At 52.9% G+C, this 24,469-nt stretch overlaps 2 protein-coding genes across 9 annotated transcripts in view; one reads left to right on the top strand and one right to left on the bottom strand.

Moving 5' to 3' along the window:
* The window catches only part of LOC102004343 (general transcription factor II-I repeat domain-containing protein 1-like), a 24,724-nt gene extending 13,404 nt beyond the window's left edge, over nt 1-11,320 (top strand). The window contains exons 4-6 of the mRNA XM_005373133.1: nt 6,039-6,080; nt 7,896-8,018; nt 9,035-11,320. Of these exons, the coding sequence (XP_005373190.1) occupies nt 6,039-6,080; nt 7,896-8,018; nt 9,035-11,320 (2,451 nt within the window). The remainder of the gene's footprint in view (nt 1-6,038; nt 6,081-7,895; nt 8,019-9,034) is intronic.
* Nucleotides 1-24,469, bottom strand: part of Dlgap1 (discs, large (Drosophila) homolog-associated protein 1) — a 296,231-nt gene that overhangs the window by 82,437 nt on the left and 189,325 nt on the right. For 6 of the 8 annotated variants that reach the window (XM_005372643.1, XM_005372645.1, XM_005372646.1 and 3 more), the window contains exon 5: nt 19,197-19,226. The exons of the other annotated variants lie outside the window; for them this stretch is intronic. In XM_005372643.1, coding sequence (XP_005372700.1) covers nt 19,197-19,226 — 30 coding nt within the window. The remainder of the gene's footprint in view (nt 1-19,196; nt 19,227-24,469) is intronic. 8 annotated transcript variants of the gene reach the window in all.

The following is a 24,469-nucleotide window of genomic DNA, read 5'->3' as shown; positions in this document are numbered from 1 at the left end:
TATCTATCTACTATCTCTCTCTCTCTCTCTTTCTCTGTCTCTATTATCTGCCTATTATCGATCTATCTATCTATCTAACATCTCTCTAATATCTATCTCTCTCTTTCTCTCTGTCTATTATCTATCTGGCTATCATCCATCTATTTATCTATCATCTATCAATTTATATATCTATCTATAATTTATCTATCTTTCATCTATCTATATATCTATTATCTCTCTCAGTTTCTCGGTCTCTATTATCTGTCTATCATTGAGCTATCTATTTATCTATTATCTATCTATCTGTCTATCTATCTATGTATCACCTATCTATCATTTATCTACCTAAGAAGCCCTGAGGACTGAATGCTCAGGGCCTTCATGAGCCGCATCCCTGGCCTTTCCTTTTCTATTTTGAGGCAGGGTCTCGCGGTGGTTGTTCAATGTGATGGATCAGCCTGAATCGAGCAGGCGCTGCACAGCAGAATTGAAAACTCAGGGACAACGACAGCTCTGGAGGCAGGGAGAGACACATAGGAGGAGAAGGGCACATGCAGGTTTTAAGAGTTAAGGACATCCACGCTGTGAAATGGAGAGTACTGTAACCCTAACCCTAGCCCTAGCCCTAACCCCAGATTAGGGCAGCCGACTTAATAATTGGGGTCACCACCAGTTACCTCTGGAACGTTTTTCTTTATAAAACTGAAACTGTAACTATAAAACTGAAACTATAGGGCTAGCAGTGAGGCTCAGGGGCAGAACATGAGCTCATCCCTGTGAGGCCCTGGGTTTGATCCTAGCACTAAAAAGTGGGAGGAACCAGGGAGTAGTGCACACCTATAATCCCAGCACTCCAGGAGGCTGAGTCAGGAAGATTGCAAGTGTTAGCCCAGTCTGGGCATCATCAATTTAGCGAGATCCTGTCTCAAGTTGAAAAATAAAAAAAAGGGAGTGGGTGGGAATGCAGCGCAATGTGAAGGCCCTGGGTTCAATCCCCAGTACTACACAATCAATCAATCAGTCAGTCAGCGGACCAGGGTTTGGCATGGTGTGGCAGAATACATCTGGAATCACAGCATTTAGGGAGGCTGAGACAGGAGGGTGTGTGTGTGTGGGGTCTCCCACTGAATGGTCACTTTACCTGGTTATTTCCTACTTGGAATCTGGGCTGTGGCAGTTATTCTCCTGGGGACAGCGCTGGGTGTGTGGGAGGAGAGACAGAATTCAGCGCCACCGTCTCTCTGTCTGTAACTAGCCTGATCCCCGTGAATGGGCCTGGATCCTGGTGATGGCCTGCTCTGTCCCCAGCCCAGCCCAGGCAGGTGATGGGCATCTCATTTCTGTCCCTTTCTGCCCTCCTGCTGGCTGGGGAAGCCCTTGCCCAGGTTGCCGGGAGGACGTGGTGTCTCTGCCCACACCCAGTGAAACTGCCTGGCAGCCACGGCCCGAGTGTCTGGCGCTGATCTGAGCTGGGTCCTGCCTCTCCATAGCTGGGTGACCTCCAGCCTCAGTCCCAGGCTCTGTGTGCTCCTCTGGAGAATGGGCCAAAGTCCTGCCCAACAGAGAGGACTGAGAGGCCATCGAGGCTGAGGCCCTTTGCTCTCCGGCCTCCGGCAGAGGAGATCTAACACTGCCATTGTCCATGTCACTCGTCGGAGTGGACGCTGGGTTGCAGTCTATGGCCAGCAGCAGCGGCAGGGGCAGCACTGCAGTGCTGGACTGAGCCTTTGCACTGAGCTGCATCCCCAGCCATTTTACATTTTGTAGTTTGAGACAGAGTCTGGCAAAGTCATGTAGGCTGGGCTGGGCTTGAACTTGCAATTCCTCTGCCTTTGCCTCCCAGAGCGCTGGGGTTACAGGTGTGCACCCCTGGGCCTAGCGAGCTAGCATTCTTTCTACCAGCCCTGCCCTTAGTGCTCTGTGTGCAGGCCTCCCGAGACAAGGGGTCCAGGTACACACTCGAGCTCCCTGCACAAGGCCCACGCTTTGCTTTCGCAGCCCTGGCTGGGGACGGAGGCCCGGGCCTCTGGTGCTGGGCGAGCGCTCGCCACCCGGCCACATCCCGCCCTGGGCTCCCTCCTCCCCTCGCTCCAGCCAAGTGCTGCTGGCAAACCTTGAACTCGAGGTGCAGCTCCATAGCAGCTAAGAGCGGGGGAGACCAACGATACAAAATGCGCTCAAGTAATTCCAGCTACTCAGGAGGCCGAGTGGGAGGAGGACGGTGAGTTGGGAGTCCAGCCTGTGCAACTGAGCGAGACCGTGCCACAAAAGGAAACAAATTCTACAAAAGGCCGGCCGCAGTGCAGTGGTAGAGTGCACCTTGGTTGATCACCACTCCTGGAGAAAAGAAAAGGAAAGCTCCCTGTGTGCGAACCCCGAAGCGCCGAGCTGCACACCGGGATGTGGCTTTAGAGGGCTCCATCTAAGGATACCACGACAGCATTCTAATTCTGAAGAACTACAGTCCTGTAAAGACAGCCCTAGATATTACTAGTAATTTTCCCTGTCCTTCCTTTCTTCCTCTTCTCCCTCCTGTCTTCCTCCTCTTCTTCCCCTCTCCTCCCATCTTCTTCCCCCTCCCCACTGGGGATTGAACCCTGGACCCTTGTACTGAGCTCCACCACAGCCCTTCTTAGTTTTAATTTTGAGACAGGGTCTCACTAAATTGCTCGGTGGCCCAGGCTGAGCTTCATGTGACCTTCCTGCCTCAGCCTCCCAAAGTGCTGTTACTGGTGTGCGCCACCATGCCTGGCTCTTTTGTGCTTTCTTTTTTCTTTTTTTTTTTTTTCTTCTGGTAGCAGGAATTGAACTCACAACCTTGCGCTTGCCAGGCAGGTACTTTGCCGCTGAGCTAAATCCCCAGGCCCTCTTTTGTGCTTTCTAAGTGACCTGGGCCCCGATGTTCCATCACAGTGCTGGAAAGGGACTAGTTCAGCATTCCTATCTCTGAGACACCCTTTTCTCCCCTTCTTGCACTGGGGATGGAATCCAGGGGCTTCACTTGAGCTGCGTTTCCAGCTCTTTGTTCTCTCTCTTTTATTTTAAGATTGGGTCTTACTAAGTTGCTTAGGGGCCTGGGCTGGTACCACCACACCTGGTTGCAATGTTCTTCAAGGACAGTTACAAGATGAACCTTCTGCATATACCTTCAAGGCTCAGCTCTAGAAGCTGTTGACACCCCAGGGGTCCCCGATGCACACTTCGGGCCGGGGTCTAAGTGAGGGTCCCTAAAGGCCCGATTGCTGTAGGTCTCCAACCTGGAAGGGGACTTCAGTCTCTTCCCATCCCACTCTTTGTTTCCCAACCCTCTCTGCCATTACGTCATCCCAGGTCAGATTCCTGGCCTGAACCCTCAGGAGCCATGAGCCCATGAAACCTTCCCTGCTGCAACCTGGTCAGCCTGGGGATTTGTGTGGCCAGGATGCCGGGTCTCACCTGCATTCCGGGGTAATGCGCTCAGCCTATGAGTGACCTCTGTACTGATGCTTGCTACTAGTATTTTCTTGAGTTTAAAAATAGTTTTACAATTTCTTCATGCATCCCAACCAACATAGTTTAATTACATTTGTTGAATTTATTTATTTATTTATTTATTTATTTATTTATGATACTGAGGATTGAACCCAGGGCCATTGCATTAAGCTACATCCCTGGTTTATTAATTAATTAATTAAATTTTTTTTTTTGTCTTTTTGAGATAGGGTCTCTTTATGCAGTTCAGGCTGGTCTTGAACTTACTTTCTAGCCCAAAGTGGCCTTGAACTTGCAATGATCCTCTTGCCTCACCCCCCTGAGTGCTGGGATTACAGGCATACGCCACCGTGCCCAGCTCAAAAATTTAATTTAGAGGCATGGTCTTGTTAAATTGCTAACATGCCCAAAATGGGTTTAAATTTGTGATCCTCCTGCCTCAGCTTCCCAGAGTGCTGGGATTACTGGTGTGCACTGGTAGTCGAACTTTATATTCATGAACACATATTACATATCTTCCTTTATGTTTTGCCTAATTAACATTCAGGTAGATTTGTCTACTTTCATTGTTCTGTGAAAACACCAAAATTTCATTGTGTGGTAATATATAATAAACGTACATCTTATTACAGATGCATACTTAGGTTTTGCTAAATAAAAATCACAGAAGGACATTGTTTTGGGCAAAGGGCTTTTCACTAGGCCCAGTGGGCCAGGTTAAAGTCAAAGGGAGGTGCTCACCCTGAAGTTCCACGCATCCAGGTGGAACTAACTTGCTTATCTGTCCTCTGAGAAACAACATTTGGTAATGTTTCCCAAATAGGCAGTTTCAATCTGCACAATAATAAAGTTCCCTTTGTCCCAGTCCTTGCACAAAAACAGAAACATAATCCTGAAACAACCCGAGGTAACCAGTTCGTTTTCTATTGTTTTGTCTCCCTGCTCTTGCCTGATAAGGAAATCACAGGAACCTTTATTCTGTTTTATGGAATTTGTTGTCTGATTCTACAATTAAAAATAAAAAATAAAGCCACTTAAAATCTGGTAGTGCATGCCTATAATCCTGACACCCAAGAGGCTGAAGCAGGAGGATTACTGAGAGTTCATGTCCTGTATTTTTAATTGTCTTTTAAAAAAAATCACCAGATTGCATTATGATCTACGTTATTTTCCAGTACTGGGAATCGAACTCACGACCTTGCACTTGCTACAAGCCCTGTGCCGCTGAGCTACATCCCCAGCCCCTATGACCTAGCACTATGAAGGCCCATTTATTCTCACCCTTATGTTTACCAGTCTCCTTGCCCTGCATGCTTCCTGCATTTTGCCCGTCTTTGCAAAGCAAAGAGATTTCTTTGGCTCCCTGTGTATTTTCTCCCACTTGGGTGGCGTGTCCTCTTGGCCCAGCCCTGATGTCCTGGCAGGAACTGGGACTGGCTACATGCAGAAGGGAAGATCACACAGTGGGCCCAGAAGCCAGCGAGCGTAAGGCCAGGATGGCTCTCTGTCCGCCGGCCTGTGCTTGTGGGAACTGACAGGGTCCCCTGCGAGCTCCCATAACACCTTCCTACCCAGCAGCCCAGTAACCTATCCATCCCCCGCCAGGCCCCGCCTCTTAAAGGTTTCACCACTCTCAACGCTGGCGCATGGAGACTGGGGGCGGAGGGTTGGGGTGCGGGTAGTCCACACTCAAACATGCAGACCGCCTGGACCTGTCCTCAGGGATCCTGGTGCTTCTACCCAAAATGTAGCAGTCTGTAATCCCGTTTAGTGGGGGCCTGCAGTCTTCCCTTGTGTCTGTATGTCACCTTCCTTCTGCAAGAACATTGTCCTTACCGAAGCACTTGCCTGTGTGCATTTATTTCCATCAGCACACTGGGGAGATGCTCTGCCGACTTCTATTGCTGTCTGCCTGGGGGTTCCCCGCAGCTTTCCGGTCTTTTCCCCTCCGGTTCTTTGAACTCTGAGGTGTCCAGTCTTATAACAGCTCTCTCTGGGGCTTCTGAGCTTCCTGAATGTGGACTGGTGTCTGATCACTTCTGAAAAACACTGTGTGGCTTTTCTCCTCCTCTGATTTATCACACTTTTTATTTTACTTTTTTCATCCTACCATCTATGTGTTTTAACATCTCCGATATTTTTCACGTCTGGCTCATTTTTGTTGACACTTGAATAAGGATTTCTCACCGCCTTCTAATTGTTTAACTTCCCTTTCAGTTTTATTTGTTGCTGAGTTTTTCCCACTGAGTTTTCAATTTTAATTTTTAAAAAATTTCCAGAACACTTTCCCAAACCACAACTTTCCGTCATTTATTTTATTTTATTTTTTAACTTTTTTGTCATTTCAAAAATAGTTTCTCATTCCCAGCAAAGTGTCTGAAATTTATCTTCTGCTCACACATAGCATGGGTGTCTGTTCTGGGGCCACTCTAAGCTAGCAGCTACTCCATGGTGCTTCTCTTCTATTTTGTGGGGGTTTGTTTCTCTGTATGCTTTGCTGGTTTTGATAGCGTTCAGGTTACCTTCCTCGGGAACTTCTTGTGGAAAGTTATTTCTGGCCTGTGGCAGTGTCCCTTTTTCTGTAGGTGATTGTCATTCAAAATGCCGTTCACATCATGCGGTCTTTGGTACCACGGAGGTGATGTGAATTCGGGCTAAGAAACCACTTTGAAGATATCAATATGTAACACAACAAGCACTGTTAATTTCCTACCACTTTGTTTGTAACTCTGTATTGTCTGTACTGTTCTTTTGCTATTGTGTAAAAGGTTGTCTGTCTGTTAATGTTTTCCTCCTTTTATTTTTAAAAAAAAAAAAAAAAAAAAAAGAAAGCGAATGAGGGTCTGGCTTGGTTGCAACTTCTCAGGAATGGACAAACCTCCCCCTTTATATCGACACGTATTGTTGTTGTTTTGTAGGTGGTAGTGGGAGGTGAGTCATGCGGGGCTGACTAGATCATGTGTGTGATGCTGGCTTAGTCCACTGGTGGTTTTAGCACAGTCCTGTGTTGGAGACCGGGCTGTACAGGGTTAAGATGCTGAACACAGGGACGTCTGGCTGTGCTGGAAAAGAGCCATATGCCTGGTGCTCTGAGGTTAAGGTAACCACAGCCAAGGCACCAGGGCTATGGGCTGCTGATGTCCCCTGCCCCAGAGCAATAGAGCTGCCAACCTGAGAGATAGAACAGTTTTCTTAACTGGTAAAATGTACTACTTGGGGAAGTGTTTGAACTGACTCCCAAGGTCCTGCTCAGTTTCCACACTTGCTTCAGTATCCCCCTCCTTTGTTTGAAAACCAAATGAATATAGGCTGCCCAGAGAAGTTCTTTGTCACAACCCCCAGGGAATCACCGATTTCATTAGAGGGTTTTGACTTTACTGGAGCGCTAAAATCATACCACTTGTTTCTTTTTTCAAAGCCATTTGCCCTCCACTCGTTTAGGAGACTGGGGCTAAATCCCAGCATCACACACTTAATCCCAGCATTACACCCTTAATCCCGGCATCACGTAACTCTAGATCCACCCACCTCTGAAAAGCCCTACCTGTGACCATATGAGGCTTTGGGGGGACATCTAGATGTAAATCTGTAATCCCAGCACTGGAGAGGCTGAGGCAGGAGGATCACTGATAGAAAAAGACAGTGACCATTTACATTTTCAAAAGAACTTAGAGCAGTAAAAGACCATTTCCACAAATACCCCTCGTAATACTCCCCTTGCTTCTAACACACTCATGCCACCGTCCTTGCCACTTTTTGAAGCAGTTCTGGAGTCCCCTTTCCTGAGTGTCATCGGTGGAGCTGTCCTGGCTGCCTCCACATCCTGAATGGATTCGAAACATTTCCCTTTCGTGGTCACTGTGACTGTGGGGAGGAGGTGAGGACCCGCTATTCTGTCTTTACGAGCCCACCTTCTGCTGGCTGGTGCTGGGCGGCAGCATTACAGGTATTTTTGATCCTACCCTGTAGAAGCGCTCAGGAAAGAGCACCCTGGAGCTGCTCAGAGCGTGGCCACAAGGACAGGGTAAGTTCTTTGGAAGCCAGGGGGCAAATTCTGAGCAGAATTCACGGAGCGTGTCCCTTACTGTTAGGAATACTTTGCTTTTAAACGTTCACATCGTTCCCATCACCCCTTACACAGTCACCTTCCAAAGAGGTCAGTCAGAGCCCACATCGTCACCACGTCCACCTCCAGAGCTGCACAGTGCCTGGCTCCGTACATTTTTTTTCGGTTATACTTTGTGATGTGATGGTTGATTGTGTCCACTCGAGCAAGAGACTGTGGATTATCTCAGGGAGGTTCAGGGTGTAGAAGACCCACCCTAGGGAGGATGATCGCCAGAACGATATAAAAGGGAAACGAAGAAGGAAGGGTCACTTCTGTTTCTCTGGAGGAGCTGCAGCCTTCACTTCCACCTTGGACGTTGTCTTCTGTCTTCCAGCGCAGACTCTTCGGCCTCCTGATACGGACCTACACTGAGCTCCGGGCCTTCGGCTGGATCCTTCGGATCTCCAGCGTGCAGACAGACCTTTGCACTCTGCACATCTGCATCTGGATTGCCACTGTAAGCCAATCTTTAAATTCTTATACATTTGGATATCTTGTATTGAATCTGTTTTCTCTAGCAAACACCGGCTGATACACACTTTTCTGTTGCTTTTTTTTTGAGACAGGATCTCACTATGTAGGGAGGCTGGCTTTAAACTCACCAATCTCCTCTCTTCCCAGCCTAAAGTGCTGGGAGTATGGGCATGTGCCGCCCCGCTGGGCTCAATTACTTTTAAACTAGTTCATGCATCTTACTGGGGTAGCTGAATTTATCCCAGGAACAAGACTGAAGTGTAATAGAATAAACCTCAGGAGGTGCTTGCGTATCTGATGGGCAGGGGTTAACATGTCCCGTGGATTGTGGTTTGAAAAATTTGCGTATCATGTACGTTGTACTATTCATGTTTATGGATATCTGCAGGGAGCAGTGACGAGTAAGACAGGCAAAGGCTAATCAAGGGATTTCAGTTCTTTCTAAGTAAGCCCTGTGCTCCAGTAATAGAAAATGCAAAAACTGGGGATCTAGGGAGCGGGCGGGATCTGTTAATTACCAGATCCCACAACACACTGCAGAGAAGCTCTTGAAGCCGTGCACTCAGACTTCTCAGGAGAAGGACGCTTGGACCTGACGGCACTCTGAGGCGTGGGGTCCCAGCACACCTCTCAGGACCAGGATATAGGAGCTCGTTCTGGTTTCCTTGAGATTTGGACATTATTAAACGACATGCCAAGCTGGGCATGGTGCACACCTGTAATCCCAGAGTTTGGGAGGCTGAGGCAGGAGGATCGTTTCGAGTTCCAGGCCAGCCTGGGCTACAGAGTGAGTTCAAACTCAGCGTGAACTGGATAGCAAGATCCTGTCTCAAAAAGACCAAGAAAAAGACCAAGAAGAGCTCATTTTTCCCTCTTTTACTTGGCTTGCTCTGTGGACACAGCTTCTCCTTCATTCTTCACTTTTACTTTTTTCAGCAAACTGTGTCACCGTTTTTTCTTTGTTGTTGTTCATATTGTTCAATTCTTCGTTCCAGACAGGAAGAACCTGGGAACCAACTCCAGGAGGAGATGAGAGCCTCACAGACCGGGAACGTTCATCAGGAGAGCCCACTTCTAGAGGGAGACGACATCGCAACTCGGGGAGACCCCGAGGGGCTCACAGCCGACCTGGAGTACAGCTACAGCACGTGCTCCCCGCCCAGCGGGCCGCTGGATGACAGCGAGCACCATTCCCAGGCCCTGGTGGAGCTGGATGTCATCTCCCTGCTGCCTGTAGTGTCCCTCCAGGACGTGGCCCCCACTGCCACCGCCTTCTCCACGGCCAGCCTCCTCCACAGCCCGGGTCTGCCTCACCACGCCACCCTCGGTCTCCAGCAGGAGGTGGCCGGCTGTCCCGTTCCCCCGAGCGACCCGGGCCTGGGCCTGCCAGGGCCTGAGCCCAAGGGCCCCGATGCTCAGGATATCTCCTGCTGCCGTGAACAGAAGCCCACCGGGCCCACTGGGCCTGTCACCCAGAACGACCACATGTCCGAGCACAGTCTCTACTCCATCGTCCATGACAAGTCAGAGAAGTGGGATGCCTTCATCAGAGACACGGAGGACATCAACACCCTGCGGAAGTGTGTGCAGATCCTGTTCAACAGCAGATTTGGGGAAGCCCTGGGCCTGAGCCACATGGTCCACGTCCCCTACAGGAAGATCGCCTGCCAGCCAGAAGCTGTGGAGGTCCTGGGCATCCCGGACAACATCCCTTTCAAGCGCCCCTGCACTTACGGGGCCACCAAGCTGAGGCGGATCCTGGAGGAGCGGCACAACATCCGCTTTATTGTTAAGGGGGTGTTTAACGCGCAGACTGTCACACGGGTCAAGTTTTTGAAAGACTCAGAGAGGCTGGAGCCAGCCAGCCCATCTGAGGACACCTCCATGGAGATTTCCAGGGCTGCCATCCTTGACCAGGCCATGCCCGCTGGGTCAGACAAGGGTGGTGTCTCTGAAGCCTGCACGCCAGGAGCCTGTGGGGAGCTGCAGCCAGTCAACATTGAGCCTGAGAACCCAGACCTCACCCAGGTCACTGTCCCTCACCCTTTGGCAGCCTCTGAAGAGATGACAGACTTGCTGCTGGGCCACCCCTCTCAGGACTCTAGCTTTGGGACGGAGATGGTGGCTGAGCTGGGGCCCAGGGAGGACCCATGGCTGGCAGAGGGGCTGGCAGAGGAGCTGGTAGAGGTCCTCTATGGCTACGTGGTCAGGCTGCTTCGGGAGCAGGTGGAGCGGCTCTTCAGCACGAGGTACGCTGAGGCCATCGGCGTCTCAGGGCCCGTGCAGGTGCCGTACTCCAAGTTCCTGATGCACCCTGAGGAGCTGTTTGTCATGGGGCTGCCGGATGGCATCTCCCTGTGCCGGCCGGACTGCTTCAGCATGACCAAGCTGTGTCGGATCCTGGAAGCCAGCAAGAGCATCCGCTTTGTCATCAGGAGGCCTGAGCTGCTCATGGACACCGTCAAGGATCCTGTCACTCACAGTGAAGTGAGGGACCCCCCGGTGGACGAGAGCCAGAGGAGACAGGGCTTTCCAGAAAGCTCTGAGGCGGGAGCCCCTGGCGCTGACAAGGCCAAAATGCTGCGTGAGCAGGTCCAGGGCCTGTTCAACAGGAAGTACGGGGAAGCCTATGGAGCGCTGTGCCCCGTGCAGGTGCCCTATGACCGAATCCAGAGCAACCCCGGCTGGGTGACCATCGAGGGGCTGCCCCCGGGGATCCCCTTCCAAAAGCCGTGCACCTTCGACTGTCAGAGCCTGCTGCGGATTCTTGCCGAGGCTGACAAGATCAAGTTCACGGTCACGGGGCTGGTCCAAGAACTCAGCCTGAAGCCTGAGAAGGGCGGTTCTAGCAACCTGGGGGAGGTAGTGATCCTCCGGGAGAGGGTGAGGGAGCTCTTCAACAAGCGGTACGGCAAGGCCCTGGGCCTGGGCCGCCCTGTCCGGGTCCCTTACAAGCAGATTCAAGAAAACCCCTTCACCGTGGAGGTCACTGGCCTGCCTGATGACATCCTTTTCCAGAATCCCAAAAGCTATAACTTCTACCAGCTGGAGAAGATCCTGAAGGTGCAGGAGCACGTGCACATGCGCATCATCAACCACCTGCAACCTTTTACAGAAACCTGCAGCGACGCTGGGATGCCAGCCAGAGATGCCTGCGACCCCAAGCCCAAGAGAATGCGGGTCTCCGAAGGCAGCTCTGAGTCCTTCTCGAGCTCCCACGCCAAGTTCATGGGGCCCCTCAACCAGATCTCCCTCATGCAGTGGCCGATGTGCCAGGAAAACTAGGCCAGCCTGGGTGTGCAGCTGCCGGTCCCCAGCAGTCGGTACCCAGTGATTGGTCCTAGTGTCCACCCCGGACCTCACGGAAAGACTGAAGGAAGTGTACTTTATGTGTACAGTGTATCTTTGGATATGTGTCAATGCCTTTTCGTTTTTCCAGTGATTTTTACACTACATTCTTCCTGTCAAAGCCTTCTTAAATAAATAAAAATAAATAAAAAAGAACAAGATGTAGGCTTGGTTTATTGAGTAGAAGAGGTTGCACCTTGCTCTGAGCTACATTCCCTCACGTATAGTTCTAATCTCTTTTTTTTTTTGAGACAGGGTCTCACTTCGTAGTTCAGGCTGGCCTGGACTGGCTATGTAGCCCCGGCTGGCCTTGAATTCATGAAGACCCTCCTGCCTCAGCCTCCTGAGTGCTGGCGTTATAGGCGTGTTCTAGCATGCCTGGCTGATCTTGCCCTTTGAAAAGCCTTGGCAGGGCTAGGGAGGTAACTCGGTGGTGGAGTATTTGTCTAGCTTTTGTGAAGCCCCGTGGTTCCATCTTCAGCCCTGAAAACAAAACAAACGGAAGCGCTTTTCCAGCTTGGTTGGTTGCCCACAGCTCAGACCCCCTCAGCACTTTGGGAGGCGGAGGTAGGAAGAGCGCAAGTAGAGCCCCTCTGGGACAAGCCTCCCAGAGTCTTTCTCAGAAGGGGTGGGGACACAGCTCGGTGGGAGGGTGCTCACGAGTTTGATTGCCCGGGACGGCAAAGGCCAGCCTGAACTGCACAGTGAGACCCTGTCTCAAGAAACAGAAGAACACGAAAGATCAACAGTGGCTAACAGAGGCGTCAAAGGAAGTGAAAGTTGTTATTTCTTACAGTTTCAAGGAATACCGCACGCAGCCCAGAGGGGCGGGCAGCTGACAGAATACAGCCGCGCATGCGCATCAACGCGGCATGGGCTTTGCAGTTGATTTTAGGGGTGCGGGATTTCACCGCTCTCCACGGATGCGCGTTCCACAGCGAACACGAGGTGGGGCTGTACTTTTAGACTGAAAGTGCATTTAGATGCGGCTTTGATAGCACCATCAAGCTGGCTTCAAAGTCCGTTCATCAGACCACTGTCCCTAAAAACCTTCTTCTGTGCAGCTCGGTGGAGCTGGCTGTTCGACTGGAAATTCCCAGCAGACTGCCAAAGCGAGCAAAACTTACACGCTTGTAAAACGAAAAGAAAAGAGAAAAGGAATCCGTGGGCGAAGCGCGCGATTCTCCCTTACAGCCTCGACTCCTGCCCAGGGGGAGAAGGTGCGGTTCTGCTGTCTTCCCGCCGTGCTGAACTTGCCGCGGGTGCTCGAGGTCACTTACTCTGCACAGATTTTATTAGTTTGGGTGGTGAAAGTTCACAGATTTATGAAAGGCTCCTCTCTCGATAGCTGCCCTTGTGTTCATGTTAGCGCTTCTTATTCAACACTTCCTTTTTTTTGAGACAAGGTCTTACTATGTAGTCCAATTTGAGGGGATCCTCCTGCCTCAGCTTCCCAAGTGCTGGCATGGCAGGCATGTCCCACCTCTCCCTGCCACTTTCTTCTGTTTTACTTTTTAGATGTTGGAACATTTATTTCCTTCCCCATATTACCAGTCATGGATTCTGCTATAATGGTGAGTGGCTGAGTCTTAGGTCTCCTGGCAAACAGCACCTATTCAGTGACTCAGGCATCCTAGGACAAACTTCAGTCTTTGGTCATAGCATTAAGAGTTAGTTTGGTTTCTCTCTTTCCTCTCTCCCCTCTTCTTTCGTGATTCCTCACACAGAATTACACCCTAGCTCCTTTTTTATTTTGAGACAGAGTCTTGTTAAGTTGCCTAGGTTGGATTCAAACTTGAGATCCTCCTGCCTCAGCCTCCCAGAGCACTGAAATTACATATGTGCACCACCACATCTGGCTGGTTTTCCATATTCTTGATGATTGGTGACAAATGGCAGGCTCAGGAAAACTGTGAAAGTGTACACTACTTCATAATAAAACATCACTAGCTAGTCATGATGGCTCACACATCAATAACCCCAGCACTTGGGAGGCTGAGGCAGGCGGATTGCTGCAGGTTTGAGGCCAGCCTGGGCTACATAGTGAGTTCAGTGCGGGCCTGAACTGCACAGTGAGGTCCTGTCTCAAAAAAACCTATAAAATATCACCAGTTTCGATGCATTCCATCTTTGGCTGGTGCTTTGTTGTACCAGCCTGAAGAGCCTTCTTCCTCTACCCAAACCCATCTGAGCACTCCAAATGGGGATGGTGCCTGGTTCCTGGCCAGCTGCCCTGCCCTCCACCGAGGTGTCAGAGAGCCAAGCATGGAGCTTAGGACCCTGTGCCCCGCGTTCTGTGAAGGCAGAGGCAGGATCAGGCTGGCTGTTCCCCGGGGTGAAGCGTCCAGTGCGGGCTGCAGCAGAGGCAGGAGAACTGGTGTTTGTCTGCAAGGTCTTTGGACACTGGACAGAGGGCGCCACAGAGAGATCACCAGACAAGCACTGCTCCGAGGGGGGATTCTTGAGCATCTCCCGCGCCCCATGGAGCCTCCAGGCGGCCTTTGAAGCTGCCCTGCGCACCCCATTTGGGGAGAGGAGTAAAGCGCAGTGTGGCTCCGTGCCGCACCTCCCCGGTCAGCAGCCCCTAGGGCTACTGTGGCCGCAGAGACAGCGGGGAGAGTGGAAGAGACTCGAACCCAAAGGAATGAGAGTGACAGGGCTGTGGCAGGCCACTAAGGGCCATCCAGGGTCAGAGCAGCTGGCCCCGAGTGGGGCTGCGAGCAGGTGAATCCTTCCCTGCTTCCTCTGGACTGTTGTCTTTGTTTCTGGGTCTCGGGCTCGTTTCTGCCATTCCGGGAGGGTCCCGTCCTGGGAAGCCACCGTGCTGGAGCTGCAGCATGTTAGATGCTCCACTCCCGAGCCTCATGGGGTGGGGCTTTTCACAGGCAGCTGAGTCTAGAGTTTTTGATTGGTTCATTATCTAATGCTGGGCTTGGGGCTGTGAGTGCCACCCTAGGGCGGGTAGCCTGCTTATAGTATAAGGGAGGAAAAGAGGCTTGCTCCTCCTTTTTGCTCTGGTTGCTTTTGCTGTCTTCTGCTGTGATGAATGGTTGCCCCCCTACCGTGCCACCCTGCCTTAGAGCCTGCTAGTTATGGACTGAAACCTCTACAGACTGTGAGCTAAATAAACCCTCCCTCCTTTAACTTTGGGGGTGGGGTATTTTGTCTCAGCAACAAGAGAAAAGTTATGAAGACAGGATTTGGTAGCAAGAGTGGGGTTGTTGCTATGTCTCAAGAGCCATGTGATTCAAGAGCCTATGGGAATGGCTGTGGAAGGAGATTGGAAAGGTTTGCACATGCAGGCTGAAAAAATAGGGCTTGAGTATCTTAGGCTGCTCTGTATGGAAGATTCTGGTCAGAGCTTGGAAGACCAGCAAGCTGATAGAAATCTTGCTGGTAAAGACCAGGCTTGGGAGGTTCCTGCTGGGAAGAAGGACTGCATTGGTTTTCGGACTCCAGCTGATGTGTGTTAGGGTCCGGCAAAATTTTATCTGCATTTTGCTCAAGTCCACAGACTTTGCCTGAGACTGAGGTTAAGGGCAGTGGAGTAATTAACCTTGTAGAAGAGATTTCAAGGCAGTCGAATGTTGAGGCTGTGGCATGGCTGCTGTGGGGGCTTTTAGCCAGATTTATGTGGAGAATCAAGAGCAAAGAGCCCAGGAGAATGATTTAAAATGTGAGTTTGGTCAGAAAGGGAGCTCCAGTAAAGCTGTACACTACAAAGACAGAGCAGAAGAGATCTTGATTGCTGAGAGAAATGACAGCCGCCCTGGGAGCCACAACCGCCAGAAGTGCTATAGGGGCTGAGCCACGCAGTCTCTTTGGAGCTTACAACTTGCTACAGAGTGCCTCGGATGCTGCACATGGAACTACAGGACTTAATATTTGCCCCGCTGGACGTTGGCCTTGCTTTGGTCCCTATCCTTTCTATCCCCTGCTTGTAATCTTGGAATGGTAATGTTTACCTTGCACCATGGAATGTTAGAGGTATTTAACTTTTCATTTGTGCCGGGGCTCACAGCTAAGAGTTTGCCTTACATCTCAGAGGAGGCTTGGGACCTGGACTTTTCAGCAGTGCTGAAACTGTTAGGATTTTGACAACTCTTAGAGGTGGACTAAACACCTTTTGCATAGAGAGATATGCATGAATCTTGGGGGCAGGGGTGGAAAGTTTGTGTCTGGATGTCCCCCTAAGGCCTCATGCAGTCATGGGGGGGGGTGGGCTTTTTGGAGGCAGCTGAATGCAGAATTTGTGATTGGTTCATTGTCTACAACGAACCAACTGGGGGTGTGAGTGCTCTACCAGCCCCGAGTGGCAGCCTGCATACAGTACAAGGGAGGGAAGGAGGCTGGCTCGTCCTGCTCCTCTCCCCTCTTGCTGCTTTGCTGTCTACCCCCACTATGACTGCCCTCTGCCATGTGCCACTCTGCCTTGGAGCCAGCCAATTACTGATGGAGCCTGTGCAAACTGAGTGAAATAAACCGTCCCCTCTTTAATTCTGGGTGTTGGGTATTTTGTCTGAGCGATGAGAAACGTAACTAAGACACAGCCCATGCTCCCATACGGGCCACACTTCTTCTGCTCTCAGGCAGCCTCTCCACCGAGCAGGCCCGAGGCCGCGAGGCAGCAGGAAGCACAGCCTTCCACGTGACACTTACCCAAACTCCCCTGCCCCGAGGAGGGCTGCGACTCGCGAGCCACGGCTCTGGGAATATCTCAGCAGCACGCAGTGATGGGAAAGGAAAGGTGGGTCCATGGCCCGGGGAGGTTTTGCCCCCGAAGTGAGACACGTGACAGCCCCACAGGTGAGGGACAGCACGAGAATCAGGTCTTCTCCCCAGCACCCTCAGAGGGCCTCATCTGTTCCTGCTTTTTGGTTTTTTGAGGAAAGGTCTCGATATGTAGCCCAGGCTGGCCTTGAACTCACAAGGAGCCTCCTGCCTCAGCCTCTTGAAAGCTGGGACTGTGGCCCTGCTCAAGGAAGGACACCCCCTGCCTGGTTCCAGTTGCAGGAAAGAAGATTCCGTGATGGAATTCTGGCCATGGGTTCCTGAGGCAGTGGCTCCAGCTTCCTCTGTCCCCTTTGCTGGCTGCATGCATATTTCTGTAACCCTGGGCTCTCAGAGTGTGGGACTAGCCGTCTACTGCCAGAAGCAAGAAGTCACCCATGTCAGGGACAGAACTTCGCAGTCATTTCTTTCAAACTTGATTGTTTTCTCTGTTACATATTTTTCTTTGCTTGCAAAATAAAGCATCTATGGGTGTTTCTGAGTATAACCTCGAAGTCTTTCAAAGGACATTCTATGTATATATATTTTTTGTACCAGGAATGGAACTCATGACCTTGCACTTGCCAGGCATTCTCCTTTTTTTTGGTTTTTATTTTGACTTTTTGAGACAGGGTCTCACTATGTAGCCCAGGCTGGCCTCAAACTCACACTGACTGCCCTGTCTCAGCCTCCTGAGTGCTGGGATTATAGAAGTGCACTTCCACGCCCGGCTAAGGGCATTCCACTTCTAACCTTAGCACTAATGTGATCTAAAGACATTTTTTCTTTACGCCTACATGAAGCTACCCTATGCTGAAGCAGGGACCCCTGCTTTGGAAAAGGGAAAGAACAAATTATATGACAAAGTTCTTGGTGGAAAATAGCAAGTGAAATCTTTGTTAACTTTTCTCTTACAATTTCCATAGTTGTTTTTCTTTCTTTCTTTTTTTCCTTAAAAAGGGGAGAAAATGACCTACCTACAAGTACAGTGCTACTTTCAGAGTTCTCAGATAGTCCAGAAGAGCCATTTTTAGAGGAGAGGAAAGAGGTTTTGTTTGGGCTGTGGGTGCCAACTGGGGCCGAGGGTGCTCCTGGCTGGGCTAGCTGGGGTCCACTCCACAGGTGGACGGGACAGGGCCTCCGCCCCCAGGTCCCATGGCTCAGTGTCACATACGCACTCCACGGGGCATGCACGGTGTGCGCGCGTGAGCACACACAGGCACACACACACACACACAGGCACACACACACACACACACAGGCACACACACACACACACAGGCACACACACACACACACAGGCACACACACGCGCATGTATGCCCCCCAGCAGCGCAGCCCCCTCCCCGCGCCAAGCTCGCACAGCCCTCAGCCAGCACGTGGCCCGCGGATGCCACCTCTCGGCTTCCTGTCCGCCTGTCTCCTCAACTCCTGTGTTTCTCTGCAGAGCCTAACTGGGGGTTCAAACAGACCCCTCCAGGAGGACCCACAAGCAGAGCGATCACGATCGTTTAAACATTATCTGATGATCTGGCTGTCTGACTCCTTTAAAAACATTTGTTGTGTTTTCTTCAGTTTTGGTTTTTTGAGAAAGCACCTCTCTGTGTAGCCCAGGCTGGCCTCAAACTCATGGTGATCCTCCTGCCTCAGCTTCCCAAGTGCTGGGATCATGGGTGTGCGCCATCAGGCCTGGCTGAATCTGAATCTCTGCCTGGCCTACAGCGGGGCCAGGCTCAGTGAAAGCCTGGACTCCACACTCTGTTTCTGAGGTGACTTTATTTTTTTGTTTTTTTTTTTTGTTTTTTTTTTTTGTTTTTTCTCCGGTACCGGGAACCGAACTCACGACCTTGCGCTTGCCAGGCAGGCGCTTTTGCCGCTGAGCTAAATCCCCAGCCCCTGAGGTGACTTTATGTCATCGACTCTGTCCATCCTGACCCCCGACCGTGGGGCGTCTTCCTACCCTTCTGCCTTACTGGGGGTTGGACCCAGGGCCTTCCCATGGGGCGGCACCCCAAGCCCTTTTCTGTTTTGAGACAGGGACTTGTTAGACTGCTAATCGCCCAGGCAGGGTTCAATCGTGTGATCTTTCTGCTGCAGCCTCTGGAGTCCTGGGATCACAGGCGCATGCCACCGTGCCCGGGTTTTTCTTTTCTTCCCGGCTTAGGGTTCGGTGTTGGGACTGGGACCCCGCCTGCCAGGCCTGCACTTTACGCTGAGCTCGTCCCTCCTGTCTCTTGTTTGAGAGCAGCCTCGGGCTTTGGGTGTCAGGCGCTGCCTCTGCCGCTCAGTTTGCGGAATGTGACAGGGTCCCACGGATCCACTGGGGCTCCCAGCCCCTCTGCAGCCACATCCACCTTGGTTGCCCCCCGCCTGAGCCCCTCCATTCCCACCTCCCCGAGCTGCAAGCCCCCTCCAAGCAGCCCCCACTGAGCACATCTCCGAAGCACACCACGAACGAGAACCAGCAAACACAGAAGCTCACAAAACAACAGCGACCTCCGCGTCCCCTGCCTTCGGGCAGGGAAGCCAGCTAGGAGCCGCCAGTCTATCATGTCAGCCTCGGGATAGGCTAGCCACCTTGGGGTCCCTCGGCAGGCACCCCGCAGAGTCGCCAGCCTGGTGCTTGCTCTGGGTCCCTCTGCCTTCTCCCGGGGCTCCCAAGAGTCACTGAGGGGGACGGCTGTTCCCGGGGTGTAGTGAAGCTGCCAGGGGGAGCTGTGCAGGAGGCCGGGGCCCCTCCCAGGAAGCCTGTGGGCGCCACATGGTCTCGTCTCCAGGGCGGAGTCCGAGGCCAGCGGACCAAGGTCGCGGCCCTGCTGGACGGTCCCTGGTCTCGATGTCACCCGGTGTCCTGGACACCAGGCCTTGTACAGGGCCACAGACACACGCGGCCGCCGGGGCCAGCGGCTGCGGTACAACACAGCTGAGACAGGGGCAGCACACAGAACGCGTCGGACGGACACGGGCCACGGAAGCTCGCCAGCCACAGGCCGCGCAGGCAGCCGCGAAGCGGGACGGCGTCGTCTCGGGCGGCAGAACCTACCTTCCACGGCCGAGCTCAGTTTTATGACACCTTGAACAGAAGAAGAAAGTGGCGGTTATCTCGCGGGCCCAGCAGCCTTCCCAGGCATCACAGAACACACTCCCCGCCTTGACGGGGGCCCGGGGTGTCAGGACCCCACGAGCCTCAGCTCCACCGGCCAAGTAATTCTTTCGTCCTGGTTGAGCCTCATGGGTGTCTTAGTTTCCCAACTAACCCTTCAGGGAGGTTCTTCATTAAGTAAGGGGTCTGCTGTGCATTTGGATGAGACAGAGGCCGGGCGGGGGGACTGCTTCTGTACATAATTGGTGTTTTTGACCATAATGAAGACCGCACCCGGGCCTCTGCCTGAGCTACCTCCCTAGTCCTTTTCCAATTTCTGTTTTTATTTCGAGACAGGGTCTCACTAAGTCACTAAGTTGCCCAGGCTGGGCTCGAACTTGCTCCTGGCGGGCCTTCCAGAGTGCTGGGGTCACAGGTGTGGACCACCGTGACCAGCTGCACTATACCTTGTACATGGTCTACTCTTAATCCAGTTTCATCTTCACATAAGCTGTTTTTATTAAGTTCAAACCTCTCAGCGTCCACACTGGGAAACGCTCACACGAGGCCCCCACCCCACTGCACAGGGCCCGGGGGAAGTGGGCGTGGCCGGCGAGTGAAAGGCTCTAGGGCTCCCCACTGAATGCCAAGAGCTGGGACGGAACCGACCTCCAGCGCGCACGCGCGCGAGGCACGGCTCTGCCCCAGCCTTGACCTTTGTTTTTAGTTGACTTCGCTTAGTTTTATGTTCGGAGAATTTAATTCGCAGCAGTGAGCTCTCAGACTTCCCGGAAGTGTAACGAGGGCCTCTCGCAAGGAGTCAGGAGCCAGCTTGGGACACTGGGTCCTTCAAGCTGGGCCGGGAGGGAAACCCTGCCCCGTGGACTTAGGAGCACTTTCTACGCGGTCGCCCAGGAGGAGGCAGCTTGAAGCGCAGGCCGGTCGAGGGGGCCCAGCACTCGCTACCGTGCCAGGCGCTCCTGAATCCCCTAGCCTGGGCAAAAACACACCCTGCTCCATCGCCCGGGACACCAGCGGCTGGGACGGCAGGGAGTGCACCCCCAGCAGACTACACTGGGTTTTCACGGGGTGGGTAAAACAGCTGGCTGAGCACTGAGTGGTCCGCGCTGCGGGCTCTCTCTGCACTCTGGGGAGGCTGGCGGAGGGCGCGTGCTCATTTCCCGGCTGTATTCACTGTTGAGCTCCCCTGCACCGCGCTGGGCAGGGAGCAAGGGGCCGTGTGCAAGGACATCTAAAGGATGAGGGGCAGTGACACGGACCCCGCAGCATGTCCACGGAGTTGGGGAAGGGCCAGTGAAAAAGAAGCAAGCATGTGGGTTTAGAACTCTAATTGCAAACATTATTCTATTTGATTTTCTGAGACAGGGTCTCACTAGGGAGCCCGGGCTGGCCTGGAACTCACAGTGATGCTCCTGCCTCAGCCTCCGGGCGCTGTGCACATTATTTTAATAAAAGCATTAGTGATTCATTGGCTTCCTGTAGGCATTTCTTATTTTCTTAAACCCCAAATCAAACCCGTCCGTGTATAAGGTGGGCCTTTCCATTGCAAATTAGCTATGTTTTGGTGAGAACGTAAAGTTAGCCAAATCCAGCTATACTGCGAATAGCAACATCACACTCAAATCACAGAACAAGGGAGAAGGGACTTTATCTCACAGAACGACTGTTCAGAATTAGTGTACTGTTCAAGTGATCGATGCTGGCGGTGAAAAGCGACACACGGGCTGCGGACGGGCGGGACGGGCAGGGCGGGACGGGCAGGACGGGAGGAGGCGTCACTGTGGGCGCTGCCCGGGTTCCCCGCAAGCGAGGCACACACAGATGCGACACACACAAGGGACCCGTCCCCACCCCACGCCGATGCTTCAGGCTGCAGTAGCATTTGAAAACAAGACAGGAAGAAAACTCACAGAATCTCCATCTCTGCCCTCGGCCCTGCTTCCCGTGTGGCAAAATCCCTATGCGTGTAGCGAATTACACACAGTGAACGTACTTTATCTTCTTTCTTGCAAGTCCGACCCAGTCACCAGCCGGGCATGTTTGCTACAGCAGTTCTCCAGTTCCGAAATGGTTCTTCCTGGCCTTCCACAAGCCGAGCACATGCTCTGCCACTGAACCACACTGCCCCCCAGCCACAAGGATTAATTTCAGTTGAACTAAAAGAATTCATAGCAGAAAGGGCCACTTTAGCAAATAATTTTTGCTAAAGTGTAAATGACTGCGGCTCCCTAAGACCTTCCAGCGAAATTTCACGGTAGTTAGAACACAGAGCCACTTCTGACCCTGCCCAGCCAGACCCAGGCGCTGGAGGCACCGCTGCTTCCCTACCCCGACTCCCTCTGATGTGACTCCTCCCTTAGCCGAGGTGCTTCGGCCGGAAGTTGGAGAGCTTCTAGCTCTCAGCAAATGTGTGCTTCCCCAGGCGGGCTGGTTATTGGGTTGCTGACCCTGATTTCGAGAGCCCGACCCCTGTGCGTTGCTTCCCAGAGACCACTTTTAGGGCAAGGACAGGTGAATGGGGAGAGTGCTCGGGAGAGGCCAGGCGGGCGAGCGGGCCTCGGAGAAGTCCTGACCCCCCGACCTGACCCCCAGGGGGAACTGAGCCCCGGCCCGGCGCCACGCAGCGCCTGAGGACCCGGCTTCCAGATGTGCGCACATCTGTAGCGCCGTCCTTCAGCACGGCTGGGAGAGTCCGCATGGCTCCGTAGGGGAAGGCGCAGGCGAGGAAAGAAACTAAAGTGACCGTGCGGCCTTTGATGTCCGTGCCCGTGATGCGGGGGTCGGCCCTGAGCCTGGGGCTCGCCCATTCCCCCGAGCCCCGCTTCCCGCGTCCTCCGATGGTTCCTGCGCTGCAGCGGGAGCGACCGCTCACCAAGTGCAGCGTCCTCGGCCCTCACACTGTTTTCGAGACGGGGTTCACTCTGCCGCCCGGCTGGCCTCGACCGCACGGCGATGCGGGTGGGAGTCGCAGCTGGACGCGCGCTGGCTCCGCCTCGCCGTGCGGGGAGACGGAGGCTGCTCTCACCTCGCAGCGCTCTTCGCAGTCACATCGCCCTTCCGCTCTGAGTGCAGTGAGCCCGCCCGTCCAGCAGTGACTTCCGGATCCCCAACGCGTTGATTTCTTACTGGGTCGGCGGACTGCGGTGCCGTGACTCAAACCCAGACCCGTGCATGTGAATCATGGGCTCTGCCCCTAGGCCACATGCTGGCCTGGCTTCGCTTTATAATTTTACTTATTTTAATTAGAAACTCTTTTATTAGTATGTTTGCAGTACCTAGTCTACTTTCATCTTAGGGTGTAGGTACAAGTACCATATATATACATACATACATATACATATATGTGTGTGTGTGTATGTCTTTTGTTGCTGTTTCTGGTTGAGACAGGGTCTCCCTTTGTAGCCCAGGGAGGGCTTGAACTCTCAGGGATCCTCCTGCCTCAGCCTTCCCAGTGCTGGGATTGCAGGCGTGCACCACCACCCCGGCTTGTGCCCATGGTGTCTCTGGGGCACCCCGGCTCACAGCACTGCAGTCTGGGATCTGGAGTTCATGCAGCCCCCTCCCCCCATTGCCCTCCCGCCCTGGGCACACAGAAGCCCTTGTCTCTCAGAGCGGGCAGCAGGTTAAAGAGCCAGCGGGAGGCAGGTGCAGGCCTCCTTTGATCGCTCATCCTTGCGGCTCAGGGAGGGCAGACACCTGGCGCCTCGGCTGGAACCAAAGCAGCCACCACCCTCGCGAGGGTCGAGGAGCGCTGGGAGCGAGAAGGGCAGAGCCCCGCGGCCAGGCGGTTAGGACCGAGCATTCGCCGGGCAGAGCCCGGGAACGACCAGGCAGCTGCAGTCGGAAGAGTAAACGCACCTTTTTGCACGAACCCAGCTGAGCAGAGACTCAGGGAGGCGATTTTGGTGGCAACCCAGAAAGCTTTCAAAGGATTCATAAACGTTTCCTTTTCCCTGCAGAAGCTCTTTTTATTAAGAGGTTCACCTTTGCAGCAGGGTGCTGCCCACCGGCTGGTCAAGGTAGCTGTGATTCTTTGGTGAAACTGTGTCGCCCCCTGGTGTCTGTGAGCTGTCATTACACCACCATCCAGCCGTGAAGATGTGGAGCCCAGGCTGGCCTGGAACTGACGGCGATCTCCTTGCCTCAGGCTCCCAAGCGCTGGGATTACAGGTGTGTGCCACCACACTCAGGTCCAAAAGGCTTTCTCAAATCAGAAGAAACATGATCATCACTATTTGCTGAGTGGACACGCGTGTGTGCACATACACACACACACACACACACACACACACACAGAAATTTGCTCGGTGACTTCTACCTTTCTCTACCTTAAATCAATGAGAAACAGGTAACACCTGGGAGTATTTTGGATTTTAAAGACCCTCGCTCCTAAGTCCTGCTCCTATTCGGAGCCCCTTTTAGAGGCACAGTGCTCTGCTGGCCTCAGCTGTCCCTCAGTGATACTGCAGGGCAGACGCATCTCTTCCCAGCGCAGCCTGCCTCTGCCTCCCCAGGCTCCTCACGCCGATTTTCTTCCTCAGTGCCACACCACACCAGCTCCTTCTGCCTCTTCTGGGCCCTCTCAAGTCTGTTTCAGCTGTTCTGTTTTTGTTTTTATAGTACTGGAGATTGAAACTAGTGCCTCTGTACTGAGCTACATCCCTGTCTGTCTGTTTGCTTATCTATCTATCTATCATCTCTATCATCTAACTTATTTTTTAGGATGGGGTCTTGGTAAGACACTACATTGCCTAGGCTAGGCTCAAACTTGTGGTTCTCCTGCTTCAGCCTCCCAGAGTGCTGAGAGTGCAGGCACACACACCGCGGCCACACCTGCCCAACAACTGGTCTTTCCACCAGGCTTGTCCCGCCCTGAACTCCCCGAGACACACATCGCTTCCTCACCCACCGCCAGCTCTTCTCCCTGCTGTGCAAACGGCTACGAGAGCCCACGCTGCCGCCGCGCGTGAGAGGACGGTGACTGCTACCATGAAGCCTGCTGCCATCGCCACTTGACCACCTTGACCAGGTCTCCCCGCGGCTCCACCTTTGCCATCTCCTCCTCCATTAGCTCCAGCTCCAGCGCCTCCAGCACCTGCGGCACCGCCTGCACCATCACCACCTTGGTGTCTTCCTCCTTCACCATCTCCTCCTCCTTCTCCATCTCCTCCTCCTTCGCCATCTCCTCCTCCTTCTCCATCTCCTCCTCCTTC

The sequence above is a fragment of the Chinchilla lanigera genome, unplaced genomic scaffold (genome assembly GCF_000276665.1).
Source record: "Chinchilla lanigera isolate Chin_1 unplaced genomic scaffold, ChiLan1.0 scaffold00001, whole genome shotgun sequence".
Lineage (NCBI taxonomy): Eukaryota > Metazoa > Chordata > Mammalia > Rodentia > Chinchillidae > Chinchilla > Chinchilla lanigera.
This window is presented reverse-complemented; position numbering and strand designations above follow the sequence as displayed.